At 37.4% G+C, this 19,181-nt stretch overlaps 3 protein-coding genes across 4 annotated transcripts in view; all 3 read right to left on the bottom strand.

The window, feature by feature from the left end:
- Window positions 1–7,987, bottom strand: part of asf1bb (anti-silencing function 1Bb histone chaperone) — an 8,050-nt gene extending 63 nt beyond the window's left edge. Inside the window, exons 1-4 of the mRNA XM_082163119.1 lie at window positions 7,462–7,987; window positions 6,005–6,120; window positions 4,693–4,869; window positions 1–500 (exon numbers count right to left, since the gene is read on the bottom strand). The exon at window positions 1–500 is cut by the window's left edge and continues 63 nt beyond it. Coding sequence (XP_082019245.1) covers window positions 309–500; window positions 4,693–4,869; window positions 6,005–6,120; window positions 7,462–7,570 — 594 coding nt within the window. The 5' untranslated portion in view covers window positions 7,571–7,987 and the 3' untranslated portion in view covers window positions 1–308. The remainder of the gene's footprint in view (window positions 501–4,692; window positions 4,870–6,004; window positions 6,121–7,461) is intronic.
- Window positions 7,988–8,132: 145 nt separating this feature from the next.
- LOC309493852 (CD209 antigen-like protein D) lies at window positions 8,133–10,298 on the bottom strand. The gene is made up of 5 exons (XM_082163120.1): window positions 10,104–10,298; window positions 9,682–9,822; window positions 9,491–9,594; window positions 8,845–8,945; window positions 8,133–8,638 (listed from the first exon to the last, which is right to left on the bottom strand). The coding sequence occupies exons 1-5, from the start codon at window positions 10,210–10,212 to the stop codon at window positions 8,509–8,511; spliced, it is 585 nt and encodes a 194-aa protein (XP_082019246.1). The 5' UTR covers window positions 10,213–10,298; the 3' UTR covers window positions 8,133–8,508.
- Window positions 10,299–15,279: 4,981 nt separating this feature from the next.
- The window catches only part of LOC309493808 (uncharacterized protein), an 89,019-nt gene continuing 85,117 nt past the window's right edge, over window positions 15,280–19,181 (bottom strand). The window contains exons 1-5 of one of the 2 annotated variants that reach the window (XM_082163066.1): window positions 18,781–19,161; window positions 18,186–18,569; window positions 17,971–18,092; window positions 17,412–17,515; window positions 15,280–15,999 (exon numbers count right to left, since the gene is read on the bottom strand). In XM_082163066.1, the coding sequence (XP_082019192.1) occupies window positions 15,870–15,999; window positions 17,412–17,515; window positions 17,971–18,092; window positions 18,186–18,569; window positions 18,781–18,880 (840 nt within the window). In that variant the 5' untranslated portion in view covers window positions 18,881–19,161 and the 3' untranslated portion in view covers window positions 15,280–15,869. Of the gene's footprint in view, window positions 16,000–17,411; window positions 17,516–17,970; window positions 18,093–18,185; window positions 18,570–18,780; window positions 19,162–19,181 lie in introns of those variants that run through there. The other variant, XM_082163065.1, reaches the window with a different exon arrangement.

Consider the following 19,181-nt stretch of genomic DNA (forward strand, 5'->3'; position numbering starts at 1 on the left):
TTTTTAACTGCGCAGAGAAATGTGACTGAAACATGTTTTCATGACCTGAACATGTTTCCACTAGTGATGCGCACCAGAGGAAAACTGAAGAAACAGTCCATGTCTGCTGGTGCTGTAGGCTCCACCCCCTGTTGCAGGCTCCGCCCCCATGTTGTAGGCCCCACCCCCTGCTGTTCGAGACAGGAAGTGCAAGAAAAGGCCTGAAAAGTCCCTGACTGTGTCCAATCACAACTGAGAGAACATGTATGTGTATAAATACAAGACAACACTTATTACTTTATGAATGAGGTTGTTGTTGTGTGTCAGTTCTATAAGCAGTCCATGGAGTTGTCGGGCATGAGTCCGAGGGGCGGGGCTTTGCCGGGCATGGAAGTGGGCGGGAGCATGGTGTTGGGGGCGGGGTCTACATTCTCCGAATCTTCCATCTTGTCCATCGTTGCTTCCCAGTTAATGTGGAAACGGGTCACCCGAGGGTTCGATGCCAAGATGTTCCTTTGAAGCTGCGGATCGGCACAAAAAAAACATGATAAAACATCAAAAAGAATAATGATTTGTCAGTGTTACATTTTAAAGACTCAATGCTTACACTATTCCTTAAAATGTAATATATTAGTAACACTTTACAGTAAGGTCCCACTAGTTAACATTACACTTAAAAAAATAATAATCTTGGGTTATTTTTTCTACCTAAATCCTGGCTTTAGCATTTTGGGGTCATTTTTTCAGTGTTTAGGTAATTTTTGTGTTACCCAGATCCTGAGTCAAGACGTAACAACCCAGGGGTTGAGTTATTTATCGCAGGCTTTTTGCAACCTCTTCAGGAGAGAGCAGTAAAGCTTTGTCAAATTGGTGCGTGTCTTCGGTAAAATGCAGGTTTGTGTGAGTTTTATTCGTTAATGAAATTCATTAATGTTCTGTATATCGTTTAATTTTATGCAAATCAACATTATCAATTATGCTATACTGTAAAATATGATAAAAAAATAAAGGGATTATCATGCAAACCAGTGGTTGTGTGGAGTATTTATTTTATTTTTTTAAAGTTTAGAGGAAGTAAAAAAAATTAAAAAATTTAAAACTAGAACTATAGTAAAAATGAATCAATCCCTTATGCTGGGTTAAATAAACAACCCAATTCGCTGAGTAAAATTAACCCGACAAATGTTCTGTCCTATATTTACCCAGCCCTTGGGTTGAAAACAACCCAAATTGGGTTGTTTTTAACCCAGTGTTTTTTAATGTTAACTAACATTAACAATGAGCAATAATTAAAATACATTATTCACTGTTATTTCAATGTGAGCTCCATTAAATAATATTAACAGATACAACTTTTGATTTTAATATTGTATTAGTAAATGTTGAAATTAACATTAAGACTATTTTTCAAAGTTAGCTCATGGTAACTAATGTAGTTAAAGGGGTCATGACAAATCAGATTGGCCATAATAGAGGTATTTGTACCATTCAATCATCCTGCAATTTTCAAAGCTTAAAACATCCTCCTCATTATAAACAAAGCGTATATTTGATCAATCCCCCCCAAAAAACGGCTAGTTTGGATATAGCGGCAAATATATTTGCATATGCCCGCCTCCAGAGCAAGACATCAACCAATAGTTTTACATCATCACATCATAGGCCCCGCCCACTGGCACCCAGTCGCTTAACGGCTGATACTTGCCTAGATGTGTGTTCAGTTTCTGACGTACTCAACGCACTAGTCAACTGGAAGAGTGAAAGAACGTTTGCTTTGACGAGTCCATTTTAAACAGCTGGTTTGAATCTCTGTGCAGACTTCAGAGGATCCAGCGTCGGAAACAAGTGGGTGCTTTATTCGAGCGGCGTCCAGAATCACATTGGAGGATTATATGTTTGTTCGGAGCATTTTGATTAGTGAACGAGCCACAGTGTAATCGCTGCATTAAAGGTATAGCGGAGGATCTTTCCAAATTTTAGATAAGACCCGCCCTCTCCACTTTTTGAAAAGTTTGATTGATTCACCAGAATGATTGACAATTAGGAGGACCAATAGTTTAGACTACCCACCAGGAAGTAAAACATCCTCCGCTATACCTTTAAATAACGCTTTGTCTGTAAATGACGGTTTTATATAGATCATGTTTTCAAAACACTGACTCACATGCAATAGCGAGTGGGCGTTAATACTGTGTCCTATGCAGTGACGTCAGCCAATCATAACAGTGGGCGTTTACTGACCAGCCTTAAAGGAGCCGCGCCTTAAAAACTGATCATTTCAGACAGAGGCTTTCATATATATTTGTTTGGGGTTTTTAGTACAAAAACTTTAACATTATTAGAACCTCTTAAGGAACATATAAAAATTATTAAAAAAAATCCATGTCATGATCCCTTTAACTAATGTTAACAAATGGAAACCTAATTGTAAACCGTTACCAATATATTATTATTAAATGATATCTCAGTAGTGGTGTCTGTTTCCCATTCACCTGCTTTATGTGTCAAATGAGTTTTACATATTCATTGAATGGCTTTTAGAATCTCTCAATTCACAACAGAATGGGATTGATGGAAATACGGGATTCGGGAACAACACGCACAATGGCAGCGATCCGGAATGGTTTAGCAGAATTAATTAATTATAAACGATACTGGGCTATTAGCGGCCGCCACCTGCCTCTTTGATCTGGCCGGCATTGCCACATTTCAGATGCAGCAGATCTGTGTTACACAAACACACTCTCAATATATAACACGCATCATGTGTATGAGTGTTAATGGGTCTTCTCGTCTAAACTCACATCTGTATTCCTGCTTCCCATATTCCTGTAAAAATTCATAATTTCAATATAAATATATTATGTATTAATAATATCTATATGTGTTGTTATATTGATGTATAATTCATTATAATAAAAAAAATTCGGTGCTCATTCGGTAAAAACCAGTGTGTAAAATATGCTTTAATAATTTTATTTCAATTTTACTTCTTGCTGTTAATATTTGGTTTCTACCCACCTATTTTTATGCGCATTTTGAGATATTGCATAAAAAATAAATAAATAAAATATGCATAAATAAATGTGTTATCGGATAAGAAAATATGCACATAAACTATGATGGAAACACATTTACTGAATGAACTCCTCGATGAGCATCTGAAAAGGCCGTTCTGAAAAGCCTGAGCAAAATCTGTCGTCAAAGTGGTTCAGAATAATGACCTCTATGGAAGAATAAAACAGGTAATTTCAAGTTTATATCTCACAATTCTAAGAAAAAAAATCAGAATTGATATAAACTCGTTGTTCTGTCTTTTTTCCCTGAAAATTGTGATATAAACGCACAATTATTATAAATGATGAAGTTATGAAGTCCAAATTAAGAGATATAAACCCACAATTGTTATAAATGATGAAGTTATAAAGTCCAAATTAAGAGATATAAACGCACAATTGTTATAAATGATGAAGTTATAAAGTCCAAATTAAGAGATATAAACGCACAATTGTTATAAATGATGAAGTTATAAAGTCCAAATTAAGAGATATAAACCCACAATTGCAAGAAAATGTCAGAATTTGCGATAAAATGATAGGCTTAAATATTATTTCATGCTGTAAATGTAGGGCTAATACATTATGCCACCAATGAACTGCATATGTGAATATTATTGTACTATTATTATAATTAAGACCATCTTTTTATGCATTTTGATTCTGACATCCTCTTTTTTCCTAGATTTTGCCCATTTTCCTCCACTTGTTACCACAGTTATTCTGCCGCCGCGATGTGTGCGCAGCCGCAAGTGACGTAACTGTGACGTCTGCTCACAAACGCTCTACTGAGTTTCATTCATGTATGAAAAAAGACCAACAGCGGCTTATCCAACTGCAGCAACTAACATTTCTCTTAGTGATATCTGGCGCCAGTTTATCAGGAAGTGATGATTTTGATGAAATTGCAAGTTAAATTCGCAACTTTGGATGAAAACATAGCTAATTATTATAAATACTGAGATAATGGCTCATTATTTAGCAAATCAATAAACCTTTAAGACATTTAAAATCAAAACAGTATTATGAAACGGATAGTTCCAGTCCTTGATTCTGATTGGTTGAGCTGCGTTCAAAGCCGTTGTAAATGACTCAACAAACACACACACCTGTGACCGCATCACATTAGTGTTACTGCGCAACTGCCGTTTGTGATTCTGTGTTGCTGCATGTGTTGCTTAGCAACCTCTGTGGAACTACATTGTTTGGCGGAGGAATAAATATGTTAAAACGTTACATTTTTTGTTGCTGGTGTTTATTTTATGAATAAAATAAATATTAAAATGAATATTTTATGGAGTAACCGTTTTATAAAAGCAATAAGCCCCTTGAAGCCGCGTTTTACAGTGGATTTAGAACAGCTAAGGGGGTTTTACTCCGCTCCGCGTCGAGTCTAACAACGCCCCTGAGCTGGTCTAAACTCACTGTAAAACACGGCTTCAAGGGGCTTAGAGCTTTATTTTATAATAGTCTTAATTTGACTCTTTAGTTTGTGTACATTCATTTTTCAACAGCATTATAACCATAATTTGTGGAATCCTACTCTTGTATGTGTGTGTATGTGTGTGTATGTGTGTGTGTGTGTGTGTGTGTGTGTGTGTGTGTGTGTGTGCTGTAACATTAGCGGCTGAAGCTCAATCTGAATGTAATCTCTCACCTGTGCGTAGTTGGGTTTGACCGGTGGGTTTTCCCGTAGCTCGGGTTCTGTGTACTCATTGTTGACGTAGTAGCCGATGCGAATGAATTCCTGTCCCCGATAGGTGCATGTGATCAGCACTACGGTCACGCCCACCGCATCACTCTCAGGGATCAGCCCAGTGTTTGGAGCGTCCGCCTGTCAATCACGTCAAGAGAGAGAGAAACTCGTCCTTCACTCTGATGCCTTCATTAAATGACATGATATCTACAAACGCCCCTTTGTCTAGGGTTGCAAAGTTTACAGAAACTGTCCAGAATTTTCTGAAACTTTCCAGGATTTTTGGGAAAGTTTCTGGAAATTTACCAGTTGATTATAATGATGCATTCAACTGCTACCAAAAGATCAATACAGTAACCACTGAAAATAACCAGGGGTGTAACGATACCCTCATGTCACGATTCGATACATATCACGATACTGAACTCACGATACCATATTATTGCGATACTCCAAGACATATGGGAAAAGGTTGACAAAAAGTGTACTGTTGTTTAAAATACTAAATTTGGTTTTACATTGTGTGTGTAAATAAATAGGCTTGGACTTGGTGCTGGAAACCCAATGCACAGAATTATTTTAGATGAATATTCTTGCGCACTGTCACTGACTAGATAAATTTAAAATAATGTAGACTTTTTACTGGTAACATAAGACATTTGGCATTATCAGGACCCACATATATTCCCCTATTGCATTATTATACATTATATTCAACATTATATATAGCAGTTTAATGTAGTACTGACACTAAAACTCCGTAAACTTGAATTTTTTCACACAGTCATTTTCATTTTGGGTGAACTATACACAATACATTTTAATGCATTTTTGTATTGCGATATATTGTGACACGATATATTGTAACAGCCCGAAAAATAACAGAAAATAACCTGTGTATTCGGGGAGATAAACTTGTCCGATAGTCTTATCACATACAAAGCACAACCTCACTGACTTCTTAGGGACTCATCTAGGCATGGATATGGACAGTTGAATTTACATATTCATTTGGCCAACAACTATCTTTAATTGTAAGTGGTAAAATGTTTCATTGTTTAGCACTTTTTTGGAACTGAGACAAATCTCAAAATTCCTCTTTAATCCAAATTGTGCACTTTACTGCAAATTCACATTGTATTTTCTCAATGCATCTCTAGGTGGCAGTGAGTGCACTGCAATTTATTTACCAAGAAGGAATAATTATACGGCTTAGAGCTGAGAGGGAAGATGGTCAAACTGCACTGAACCAGGAAGAAGTATTTCAGCCCACCTGAAACACAAACATGTGTCTTCCTGCAGGAACCGGGCCGACCAGAACCGAGTCCAGAACCTGGTCGTACTCCTCGCTCTCTGCAGAGCCCACGTAGATGATCTTCCACTCCAGATCTGAGAGAAACAGAGGGATAAGCTATCATAAATATTCAAATCTCACATTTGCACAAGGTCTTTCCAATACAATGAACTCAAGAGAGGATGTTCAGTGGTAAAAAACAAAAAAAACAGCTGCAAGCTGTGCAAAATTTAGTGCAAAATTACCACAAGGATGTGAGTTGACATGCTTGACGAATTGGACAACCTTTGTGGTCATTATATTTGTATTTAGTGTTTTATATTTAGTTATGATATCAGGGGTATTATTTGAGGATTTGTATTTGTATAACAAAATGTCTTACCCTAATGTTAACCACAAACCTTATCTCACTCTCACAAAAAAACTGCTATTCTTAAAAGGTGAATTGGCCTTCAGGGTTTGGCCTACAAATTGATGGCAACAACTTTTAATGAGCATTTTATTTGGCCATTAAGTGTCATAATCACTGTTAAGTTGGTGGCTATAACTGAAAACAATTGTTTTATTCTCTTTATGTGAAAAACTGTGGAAACATGCCCAATGTTTCTCTTTTTTAACTATGATAATGCAAATGTTGAGGAAAAAGTAACAATGTCCAGAAGGCATAACTAAAATTGAAAACAAATTTTTAAAAAAACTAAATAAATCCTGCACAATATTTTGATTGTACGTGCAACAAATACAAACTTGTACAGAATATAATGGCATAATAACATTACATTATACTTATATACATACATAGATAAATAATAAAACGGATTAGGTATCACTGTAGTGCCCAACAAAATTCTTTGGTATAATTTACAAGTCTGGGATTGAAAAATGTTTTCAAACTCTACAAGACTAGCGTTTAAGAGTGTACATTTTTGCATAATATGGATATACAATTTACCAAACAAATTAAAGAGTCTAACTAATAACTTCAAGAGTCTTCGCTTATTTGTGTTTATAAAATAAAACAAATGTATTTCAGTAATAGAACCGAATTTAACATTTCCAGTAAACGAATCATAACTCGCAAATCTTCATAGCGTTTCCAGACACGTGACGTCATAGCTTCCAACCAATCAAAACCAGCACAAATACATTGGTCCACAATCAGACCAATCAGCGAAGGAGGGGCGGACTCGCGCTGTCATCGAACTCCCCGCCGGCGCCAAAATATTAAGCGCGTGAACATTAACAACTGACAATAAGACTTTTCCCGCGTAAAAAAAATCACCATGACTATTCGAATTATTCGCGCTGTTTAAGGAATTATGATTCTGCAAAAAATACATCTGCAAAAAATGCTTCTAAAGCCTTCGGTATTCGACTATGTACACAGTAATTACCAAGTTCGTGTTTAAATAGTGTTAATTTGTGAAATCTCTCACCTTCAGGTAGGTCCTCCATGCATTCAAACGTGATCTCGAACTGAAACGGGTTTCCAAAAGGACTGGGGTTATCCAGAACAGCCACGTTTAGCACCTGCACTTTGGCCATGATGGTTCACAGGGTCTGATCCACAGAAATCGGCCTTGTGTTTACGGAAGAGATCCTCTTAAAAACTGCCCGAATCACTGGACGTCTGAGGTAAATCCAGCGGGAGTGTGAAAGCAGAGTCAAGATGATTCTTTACACAAAGGACCTCAACTGTTGCAGGTGAAGAAGAAGCAGGGTTTTCTCTTGGTGGGGTTATTAGTTCTCTTTTAAACTAATCAGACGGTCGCCATACATCCATTTTTACTTATTGCTGGAACATCTTGAAGAACATATCATTTAGTGCAGGATTAGCATGAACATGGTTTTAAATAACCAAATGAAAGAATCAAAATCCGTCCTTTCCCCAGAATCCTGAGGGAAAAAACGTCTCTAGATGCAGCAAAGACACTGAATGACAGAAGCAAGTGCTGTGGATCTGATGTCTTCTTCTTCCTCTCTGATCACTTTAGTGGAATAAATCTGCTCTTTATTGCGCCCTGCTGGACTGGAGGAAATCTCTACAGCACAATAAAGCAGATCCTACACAATAATTCAATATGAAATAAAAACAAAAATGCGGTGATAATCGGCAAGTGAACATTTTATTAAAACAGAGGCAATTCAAAAACAGTTTCGCAGACACTCAATATCAGAATAGAATCAGGGCAATCTGGGAGACTTTACCTTCTGTAAAGTGATATTTACCTCAACATTTCTGACTAACAAAGGAGGCTCATCACGATAACAGCTAGAATATGGTCATATTAATATAGAGCTGCTTGTGATGGAGCAAGACATGAACACGTCAGATAAAGTGCAGAATTTCACATGAAAACAGTTCATGATGAAATAAACTGACAGTTTTGAAAGACATGACACTTAAAAATGAATCATGTGATCAAAATAAGATTGATTCCATAAGATAATAGAAGTAAAAGCATGACAAGACTGCATGAAACCTATTTCTCACAAATACATTTTATCTTCCATGAACATGGCAGATCATTCCAGTTGTTCACCGGGTCTCTTCCAGGATCCAGTTCAATGCAGTTCTCATCAGAACTATTCGGCTCACCTGTCACCCAAAACCTGAATAAAATGTGTCAGAATTATTAAGAAATGTTTAATTAATCGTTTTAACAAACATATGACAAATTATGAGCATAACAAGCAATTCATGTCCTAAACTTGTACAGAAGATGAACCAGAAGTGAAAGAGCAGAGAAGAAGAGTATAATCCATTTTATGATGACTAAAACTAAGCAGTGGTTTTATGCAAGTGTTTTAAGTCTTACCCTTGTTTCAGTGGTGAATTGTCCACCCATGTCAAGTTGACCTTGTTCTCGTCAGACAAACCAATCCACACTCTATGCTTGATGAATGAAGATATGAACTTCTGTGTGTGAATAAAAACAGGAATAAGTGTGATTGCTCTCACTCATTGATTAAAGGAGTAGATCACTTTAAAATGAAAATTAGCCCATGATTTACTCACCCTCAAGCCCATCCTAGGTGTATACAACATTCTTCTTTCAGACGAATAATCGGAGTTATATTAAGTTGCGTAAGTTGCGCTTTAGGCGTAAGTAGACTGAGTATGTTCGTTTGGCCGGAAGCTAGAATTTTCCCTTGTAACATGTTAAATATGAATATTTTTCATACACAAAAAAAAAGTCCTTTATTAACCCCCCAGAGCAGTGTGGAGCACTTTTATGATGGATGGATTCACTTTTTTTTTTCAGCTTCAAACTGTTGGTTGCAATGCACTGCCATTATAAAGCTTGGAAGAGCCAGAACATTTGTTTATCATAACTCTGATTGTATTCGTCGGAAAGAAGAAAATCATATACACCTAGGATGGGCTTGAGGGTGAGTAAATCATGGGCTAATTTTCATTTTAAAGTAAACTACTCCTTTTAACAGTCACTCACACAAACTCACCTGCTTCTCTTCAGTGTTGATAATGACCAGATCAGCTCCTCGATCTCTGCAGTACTGCCTGCTGTCATTCCAGCTCATCTCCTCGTTGGACATGGAAAAAAAAACTGGACCACGCAGATTTTTGTACATAAACACTTTTCAAAACTGTATCTTAAAAGAAACCACTTGGACAAAAACAGATTTGTTCTGACCTTGTCCATAATCTTTCTTCAGTTTCTCATTGGTCTCTTTTAAATCTGTAATGGTGATGTGCTGAAGTGTGATGAAGACCAGCAGAAGAACACAAATGAGCCCGAGACACACTGTCATCAACACCAAACACCTGCGTCCTCCTGACAAACAGAGACAAAACACACACACATCAGTTAACAACAATTCACTTAGAATTCATATTATTAGAAATACAGGCTCAAATAAATCCACCTTTATCTTTAGACAATACACAGGCCTTTTTAACAAAAACTTATTCTTTAATAATCATAGCGGAATATCTACAGTTAAATATGCAACTTCATGTTAATAAATGCAGAAATATGGACACGTTGTTCTTTGAAAAAAAGATTCCTCAAAAGTTAACAACACATTTCTTCTTCAAATGAAACTTTCTACTTACTGCACTTTTGATCTTTTCCTTCATCCTGGCTGTGATTCTGTGTTCGAGGTCCAGTTATGTCCTTCATATCATCATTTTCAACATTTACATAAATGTCCTCTAAATCCATTATTCACTCTTATGTGTGACAGCAAGTGTTCACAGATGAGCTGTGATTGAATGATAGTCATGGTTTCACAAATAGTGCTAACACTAAAAAGGAACACAGGAAGTGATTTCTCTGACAAAACGGGTTACAAAATCATGATGAAGAAGTGGTGACAGATGATGTAATCACTGGTGTTTTAATCCTAACCATTTTTTCTCCTTTGAAGCGTAAGGATCAGCATTGCTTTATGTGAACGTGCACTTCAGAACAAATGAGAACCATGACGGTAAAGTTTGCAGATCTGTGTCAGAGAAAGATTATCAAACTCTTAAACAGGTCTCTCTTTCTCTCTCTTCTGTGATGGGGATGTTTTCTGGGTCTGTCCAAATACCCACACTTGCGGTCTTGGTCACTTGAGAGCGTGTGCACATGACGGGAAGTAAGTGTGCAAGACTGTCCATAGTGCAGTACACTTCACGCACACTAAATCCACACCATCTCTAAGACTCTGTCCCAAATGAAACCCTAATCCCTCGGTCACCAGTCCACACTATAGCGACGTAATGCAGCTTTTGAAAGTTGTGTACTGAAGGAAAGAAGAGAACAGGTAATGCTGTTTGTGGAGTTGTTTAATCCTCCTCTGCTGAGATCTTCACAGATTTAATTGTAGTTCTTGTGTTTCTGCTCGTCTCTTTTTCTGTTCTCTTCTTTCCTTCAGTGATTCTGCTTGTTAACAGGCTTATTAAGGCTGAGATGACTCCATATTTAATATACACAGATTTTGTGGCTCAGATAAGGTCCAGTTCTGGTTTATTTCTTTGCTCTTGGCAGACATGTGGCATTGCTATGGCCTGATTGTGGCCCAGATCTGGCAAACAGGAGTGAGCCGCCCAAGGGCCGTCATTCCACGCTGCATGTGGGCCAGATCATCTTTCCACGTGTGCCAGATGTGGGCCGAAACATCTGGGTAACCACTAGTGATAATATTAGTGAATCATTCTACTATGATGATAAAAACTAAATCACTTGATAATCACCTAATAATCTCTGGATCTGGGACATCACAATAATAAACACTGATACAATAACCACCAACTCACATAAAAAGCTAAGAGTCAAACTGCCCAACAAAAACAAATACTGATCACCATAACAGTGACCAAATATTTTCAATAAAATATCAACATCTATACCTCTGATAATTATCAATAAGAGCTTCTTTAGACGTCGGACAGAAATAAAGGTTAGTACTAAGAGAAGCTGGAAATGCTGTTTGTGGAGTTGTTTAATCCTCCTCTGCTGAGATCTTCACAGATTTAATGTCTTCTTTTCTCTTCAGTTGATTTCATCTAAAGCTGTGGCTGAAGTCAGTTGTAGTTCTTGTGTTTCTCTTTTTTCTGTTCTTGTTGATCCTCTTTCCTTCAGTGATTCTGCTTGTTAACAGCAGGTGTTCATCACTAATGCTTGATCATCACTTAATTATTCACTTAATTATCTCATTAACTTTAACTCTGATTTAGAGTTACTTTAACACTCTGTATAGTGGGACCATATGTACTCTGAGAAGTGTTGATTTGGGATTTTGCTGTGTATACTTCAGCGCGGCAGTTCCGCCAGAGCGGTTTCTGTTTACTTTCAGTTTCAGTTTAGTGTAATTCATGTGCACGTTTAGTGCCATTTACCGCGCTGTGGACAATATTAGCATGTATAGATGATGTATACTGAGGTGAATCTTTATGTTTACTGTATTCAGACAGATTCAGATATATTTATTTGTTTATTTCAGACTAAACCACATTTTACCACCTCAGTTATGGCTAATGGCAGTTCAATTCTGGACTTGTAAATAGTTTTACATGCAGAAATTTGGTTGATTGCGTCATCGGACAGAGAATGGTGTTGGAGAGCACGAGAGGGAGTTGCTGGAGCCGTGAGTTTCATTCAGAACACTGTTGTTGTTTGTTGGCGTTATTCTGACAGTATGAATTTTTGAGCGTCCTACTGTTTTTCTGAGTCATTCATAAACTGTGTCGGAGCGAGAGACATTGATTTTTTTTCTGCTATCATTTAAGTGCACTTAATACGCGAGAATGCGTCTGTGAGCTGAACGATCAGTTTTGAAGGAGTGATTCGTTTTTTTATTTTTTTATTAAGAGACTGACGATAGTCCATGATCAAGATTTGTTTTTGAGAGACATTTTTTTGGGTGATTCAGATAATTCGATCTATGCGTGCCGCGTGCGACTTTTCTTTTGTTCCAGAAAGTTCCTGAGTTTTTTCCTGGGCCGAGCACTGAAACTTTTCTTGTGGTTTTTTTTTGTTTATTACTCTGCCATCCTTACGACATCTCACTGTCCTGTCTCAGCTGTTTATTAAGTCATCACAAGTCATCACATCAAAGTTGTCGTTGCCACAGCAACTGAGTGTTTGAATGAACTGAGGGTTTCAACTGTCAATTTGAACTGTGTTGTCGATTGGAACTGTGAGTCGATTGGAAACTGAATCATAAAAGTGATTTCAAGGTCATCTACGCATAGATATCCATATAAGGCTATATAGATGTCTTAAGGCGGAGTCTCGAACCGCATCACCGGCGGCCATCTTGTCACAGGGAAGCTTTCTGGCGAGCTCTGTGGTATCTGAAGTAAGGTGAGTGATCAGCACGAACACAAATCCTCTTATCTCGCTGAAATCTTGACGGATTTACAAACGGTTTGGTTTCTTACAAACGTTATTAACGTGGCTATAATTCTGAACGCTGGAACATGTTGAAATTGCAGATTTTCTTAATTATTCATATGTATGCAGTGTCATAACTACATCTCTGATGTTTATAACAAACCAAACCGTTTGAAAATCGGTAGAAAATTGAGCAAGTTATGGTTATTTAAAAGTACATGCACCATTAAAACCAACGCATTCTCATCCTAGAGCGTCATATACTGACGCTTCTGACATTTCGTCTACATCAAACGCACATGGCACCCTTTAGTGTCAATATGAGACGCACAGAGCTTTGTTCGGTTATGGGTAGGTTTAGGTCTGGGGTAGGGTTAGGGTTAGACCGCTAGGAGGCGCCTTCTGGCCCATATCTATCTGCGTCTCATATTGACGCTAAAGGGTGCGATGTGCGTTTGATGTAGACGAAATGTCAAAAGCATCAGTATATGACGACTTGGGATGAGATCGGGCTGATTAAAACACAATGTTACGAGTGAGCGAGCTCCCTGTGGCAAGATGGCCACCGTGTGCGGACGTCGACCTCCATTGGCCAGCAGCGCAGACGAGACATCTAGCCTTTATTATATGATATCTATGCATCTACGTATTTGAAATGAGTTATTCGAAGTGAGTCATTTGAATGTAATGAGTTATTTGAAGTGAATCACTTGGATTGAACTATAAGAGATTGAACTAAGAGTCATCAACATCCATTGTTGTTTGTAAATCAGTTTGTGCCCTAATACTGAAATTAATTTTCAGGAAACATTTCTGATGTGTTAAAATCATTTTTTTTTAAGTGTTAACCATTCGAAGGTTTTACAAGAAATCCCGAATAACTATTTTATTTGTGTTACTTTTTGTTATTTTATTCTATTGAAATATACCCTTCCAGGAGGAATATCATTTCCTAAGCGAAGAAAAATAAATTACTAATTGTTAAAATTAAGACATTTGACAGTTATTTTTTAACTTACCTTGGGGTATGGGCGCCTCACTTGCACTATTGGGATTAGGGTGGTGGGGATGTGAATTTGAGTTTTTTCATCACATGCACTTCAGGAAGCCACCGTATCGACATACTCACCTGAAGCCTACAATACCTATTCCTGCAGTATATCCTAAAATAGTGTAAGGTAAAACATATACACATAATATGTATATTGAGGCTCAAAGCACTGGATCCTTTCGCTTTTAAGGCTTCCAGGGTAATGTTTTAATTTTCCCCTACGAGGCGAGACTTACAGTCCCGTTACATAAAGTTGATAATTCCGCAAATAACTGCAATTTCAGATTTCGGACAGAGAGGAAAAACTACAGACTGCAGCTTTAAATTAAATCACTTATTTTACATTGAATCAACATTGAAACAATATCAAATCAATCTTGCTTTATGTACAGCACAGCAGGATTATATGCCAGTATGTATATATATGTGCATATTGTCTGAAATGTATTGTATGGTGAAGAGACAAACTGTCTCAGTGTGAGAATGATCTTTAGCCCCCTCTAGTGTATAAACATAAGGACACTTTCTGTCATTAAGATTTTACATTGTTTCTTTTATGAGACAGTACTGTGGTGTTCAGTGACAGAGAGGATGATGATCAGAAGAACAGAGACATTGAATGGATGCCTTCATGTGTACATCTATTAAACACAGATAAGAAAGACAGCAACATATAGTTCCGGCCCAGATCCGGACCACATCTGGACTGTGCAGAATCCAAGTGTACCAGATGTGGGCCGGATCTGGCTGACACTATGTTGCTGTCTGGGAAACTACAACAAAACAATCAACAGCCCAAAAATTTCCCAAAAGAAGAAACAACAAATTACTGACTTCATAAATGTAGCATTTCTTCTTTAGATTCAAACACGTGTACAATTAAACCCATTCATTTCCTACAGAAATATAAATACGGTTCATGCAAAGACAAAAATGTATCTCAACAATTGAACAAACTTGAATTATTCTGTTTATATTCAAGGTAAATTTGAAATCTCCTGCCATCTATCTTTCAAACGAACACTCAGTGTCACATGCTCATAAATGGTGATTTCCTCAAAGTGAGCATGTACCCTTCACTAACAGTCCTGAGAGAGGCACTTTGTGGATTCGTTGCTCACTTTCAGATTCGTTTGGAAGGACTGTTATTCAACTGTCAAACATCAACATAGGTGTAAATGTTAGTGCTTGAACTTGAACACAAGTACTGTACATCTATACATTAGAAATACTGTATTATACTATTTATATACTATAAATAAATTGTATAAAATGTCTCTCTGCTGCATTGCGCTGGGCTGGAGGAAATATCTCGCCATAATCACACATCAGGCAGTAAATGTAAGAACGCAATATGAAAAAAAAAAACCTTTTTTAAAATTATTTTTATTATTTTCATTTTATTATATTTAGATTATATTGATCATTTAAAGAGAAAACAATTCAACTCAAAAGTTCCAAAGGCATACAACAGCATAATACGGTGAATTATTGCAATCTGGGACACTTCAGACTTCTGTAGTTTATTGGCTCATGATAAAAGCTAGAATAAGATCATATTTACAGCAACCCAGACAGCAACATATGTCGGCCCAGATCTGGTACACGTGTATTCCACACAGATGTGGGCCGGATCTGGGCCGACACTGTTGATGTCTGGGAAGACATGAACACATTAGAGGTTTACCCAATCTAATGTTATAAGTTTATTAAAGCAATAAAAAAATGTGGACAGTTTTACATTTTTCTTTTATGCATTTCAATTTGTGATTTTTTATGTGATAGAAGATTATAAAATTAAATTGATACCAGTTTGAATAAAATTAAATTAGCAGACTGTTAGCAGACTGTTTTAAAAGATAGGAACCCCAATCAGAAATTTTATAATCACAATAAGATTGATTCCATAAAATAATACAATTAGAAACATGACAATACAGGATTAACCCTATTTTTCACAAACCCCTTTCCTCTTCTCAGAGCATGGGAGATCATTCCAGTTCTGGATGGAGTCTGAAGGAATCAGTTCAACACAGTCCTCGTCTCCTGCATTATTTGGCTCCCCTTCATTCCAAAACCTGAATAACATGTGGCAAAAAGAGTACATTTAGCACAGAAGCAAGAGCAAAAGAGAAAGTGCAAAAACTTAAAGGGATACTCCACCGTTTTTTCATATTAAACTATGTTATTCCCTTAACTAAGACGAGTTGATACATACCTCTCTCATCTCAGTGCGTGCACTTCTGTCAATAGAGACAGAGCGCAACGCATCATAATCTGAAGACCACGCCCACCAAGGGGGAAAACAAACCAACTGTCTCCATTGACTTTGCATTGCGAGAGGCTGCCTCCTTGTCATTTCTTGCTTCTAACAAAAGACAGAATAATGCCTAAAAGCTGCTGTGTAACAAGGTGTACAGCAAACAAGCTAAGAAACCCAGAAATAAGTTTTCATAAGCTGTCGACCCCAAAAAACGAGCGTTTGAGGACATAAAAGTGGATACAGGCTGGAACGAATGGGTAAATTGTGGGATCCTGACACTCAGTATGCACTAAAATACACTACGTGTGCAGTAAGTTAAACATTTGGTCACTGGTGAGTCAAATATCCGAATGTCAGTTTTATATATTATATTTCTGTAAGATAAACTATCCTGTGTTGCCGATTACAGTCTCCTCCGGCGGGCGTACGTTAGTTCTCAGAGTAATGAGACACGTGACGCTCTGTCTCAACTGCCTGTATCCACTTTTATGTCCTAAACACTCGTTTTTTGGGGTCGAGAGCTAATAAAAACTTATTTCTGGGTTTTTTAGCTTGTTTGCTGTACACCTTGTCACACAGCAGCTTTTAGGCATTTTTCTGTCTTTTGTTAGAAGCAAGAAATGACAAGGAGGCAACCTCTCGCAATGCAAAGTCAATGGGGACGGTTGGTTTGTTCCCCCCCCCCCCGGTGTGGGCGTGGCCTAAATGCGCTCTATAGTGGGAAGAGGATCAGGCGTGACTTTTTACTGCGCCGAGTCGAATTACTCCCGAAAGTGCTATTCCGCCATACATTATAGTTATCCTTTTTAACCCGCTTAGAAAAGCGCCACGTTTTATTTTGTGTCACCATACTTGATCGTATAACTACTCTTGTAACTGTTTTTAAATAGGGAAAACGTTGATGTGTTTGGTCACTTCAAAATGCATTGCTGTCAGATACCATTGAATATACTGGGCTAAACTGACTGCTATCAAAGTGTCGGCGCGCGCCAGAGCGATTAAGTGCACGCACTGAGATGAGAGAGGTATGTATCAACTCGTCTTAGTTAAGGGAATAACATAGTTTAATATGAAAAAACGGTGGAGTATCCCTTTAACAGAGAGAAGAGTTTTGTTTTGCAAAAATTCATTGGTTGTGGTGTTTGTGGAAGAGTTGTGTCTTCAGTTATTTTTTAGAGGTTGTGAGTCTCATTTTTGAAATACATTTGCACTGGTTTTATCTCTTACCCTTGATTCAGTGTTGAATTATCCACCCATTTCATGATCCCCTCGTTCTCAATGTCAGACAAACCAATCCACACTCTCTCCTTGATGAATGAAGTTAAGTGCTTCTGTGTGTGAATATAAATGTAGAATATACATACATTTACACCGCAATGATGTACTAAAAATGAAAAAGCAATGATCTGATCTGTTTATCATGTACAGGCCACAGCGTTGTCAAAACAATCCCTGTTCACACGGATAAGCAAAAACGACTAAAAAGCTGTATCGCTGTATGTATTGGCGATGTCACTTTGTGAAGAAATACTACACACCTATAGACAAGTAATACGTAGGCGTATTTGCACATTTTCACAAATTTGCGTTTTTGTAGTTTACACAAACTACAAAACTTGCACTTTGAAACCTGTTTGCAAAAGTTTGCGTTTTCTGGCCCACAAAAAGCCGTTGTCATGTAAATAAACGGCCACAATGCATAATAAGTTTCCCGATTTTAGTTGAAAACGGTGTGTCGTGTAAAGAGTGAGATTCCTCTCATTGATTAACAGTCACACAATCTCACCTGCTTCTCTTCAGTGTTGATAATGATCAGATCAGCTCCTCGATCTCTGCAGTAATGCCTGCTCTCAGACCAGCTCTTCGACTCATTGGATTTGAACAAACAAACAGGACCACACAGATTTCCTAAGAGATTGTTTAAGATCCATTTTTTTTAATTGGATAAAGATAAAGAAAATTATGGAAAAATAATCTACTTAAAAACAGATTGGTACTGACCTTGTTTAGATTTTTCCTTCTTCAGTTCTTCATTCAAAGACGTGATTCTGGTCTCTAACTCCAGTTTCTTCTGATTCAAAGCATCAACACTTCCCTGTAACTGACTTTTCTCAGCAGTGAGATTACTGACTCTGGTCTCTAACTCCAGGTTTTTCTGACTCAAAGAGTTGAAGTTGTTCTTCAGTTGGTCTTTTTCAGTCATTAGATCATTGTTCTTGTCCTGTAAGCTGATGATAGTGTGATTGAACTCTTCAACTGTGCTCTTGTAACTCTTTAACAGGTCTCTCTCTGCTGTGATGGTGATGTACAGTGTGATGAAGACCAGCAGAAGAACACAAATGAGCCCGAGACACACTGTCTTCAACACCAAACACCTGCGTCCTCCTTACAAACAGAGACAAAACACACACATATCAGTTAACAACAATTCACGCAATATTATTAGATAACATTTCAAATCAACCTTTGTAAGTAATCAAGCGATTTTGCTAAATTAAAGAGTACGTTCTTTTATAATGAGAAACATTTGGAATATTTCTCATCTGCTCAAACATTAGCGACACCGTCTCTGCGACAAACGAAACTTTCTGCTTACTTTGCTTTCGATCTTTTCCTTCATCATTGCTGCGACTCTGTGTTGGAGGTCTCGATCTGTTAGTAATATTTCTGCACACATAAAATGTCCCTGATTCCATTATTTTCTCAAACTTACAGTCTTACAGTCTTACAGTGTGTGTTCACAGATGAGGTGTGGTCTTTAAGATGTGTGCCGTGTTTTTAAATAGTACCAACACAGGAAGTGGTTTTTATTAGATCAGACACAGATAAATCTAGATTTCATTCTCACTCTAAAACTCTGTATGCTTATACTACTGTATGATTGAATATATATTGCATATTCAACCTCATATAGTCAAAGCATTGTGGAGTTTTCCCTGTGATCAAGTTAGCATCTACAACGTCAAACAAGAGGAATCTGTGATCACCTAAACTGAG

This window comes from Leuciscus leuciscus (assembly GCF_965113295.1).
Source record: "Leuciscus leuciscus genome assembly, chromosome: 3".
Lineage (NCBI taxonomy): Eukaryota > Metazoa > Chordata > Actinopteri > Cypriniformes > Leuciscidae > Leuciscus > Leuciscus leuciscus.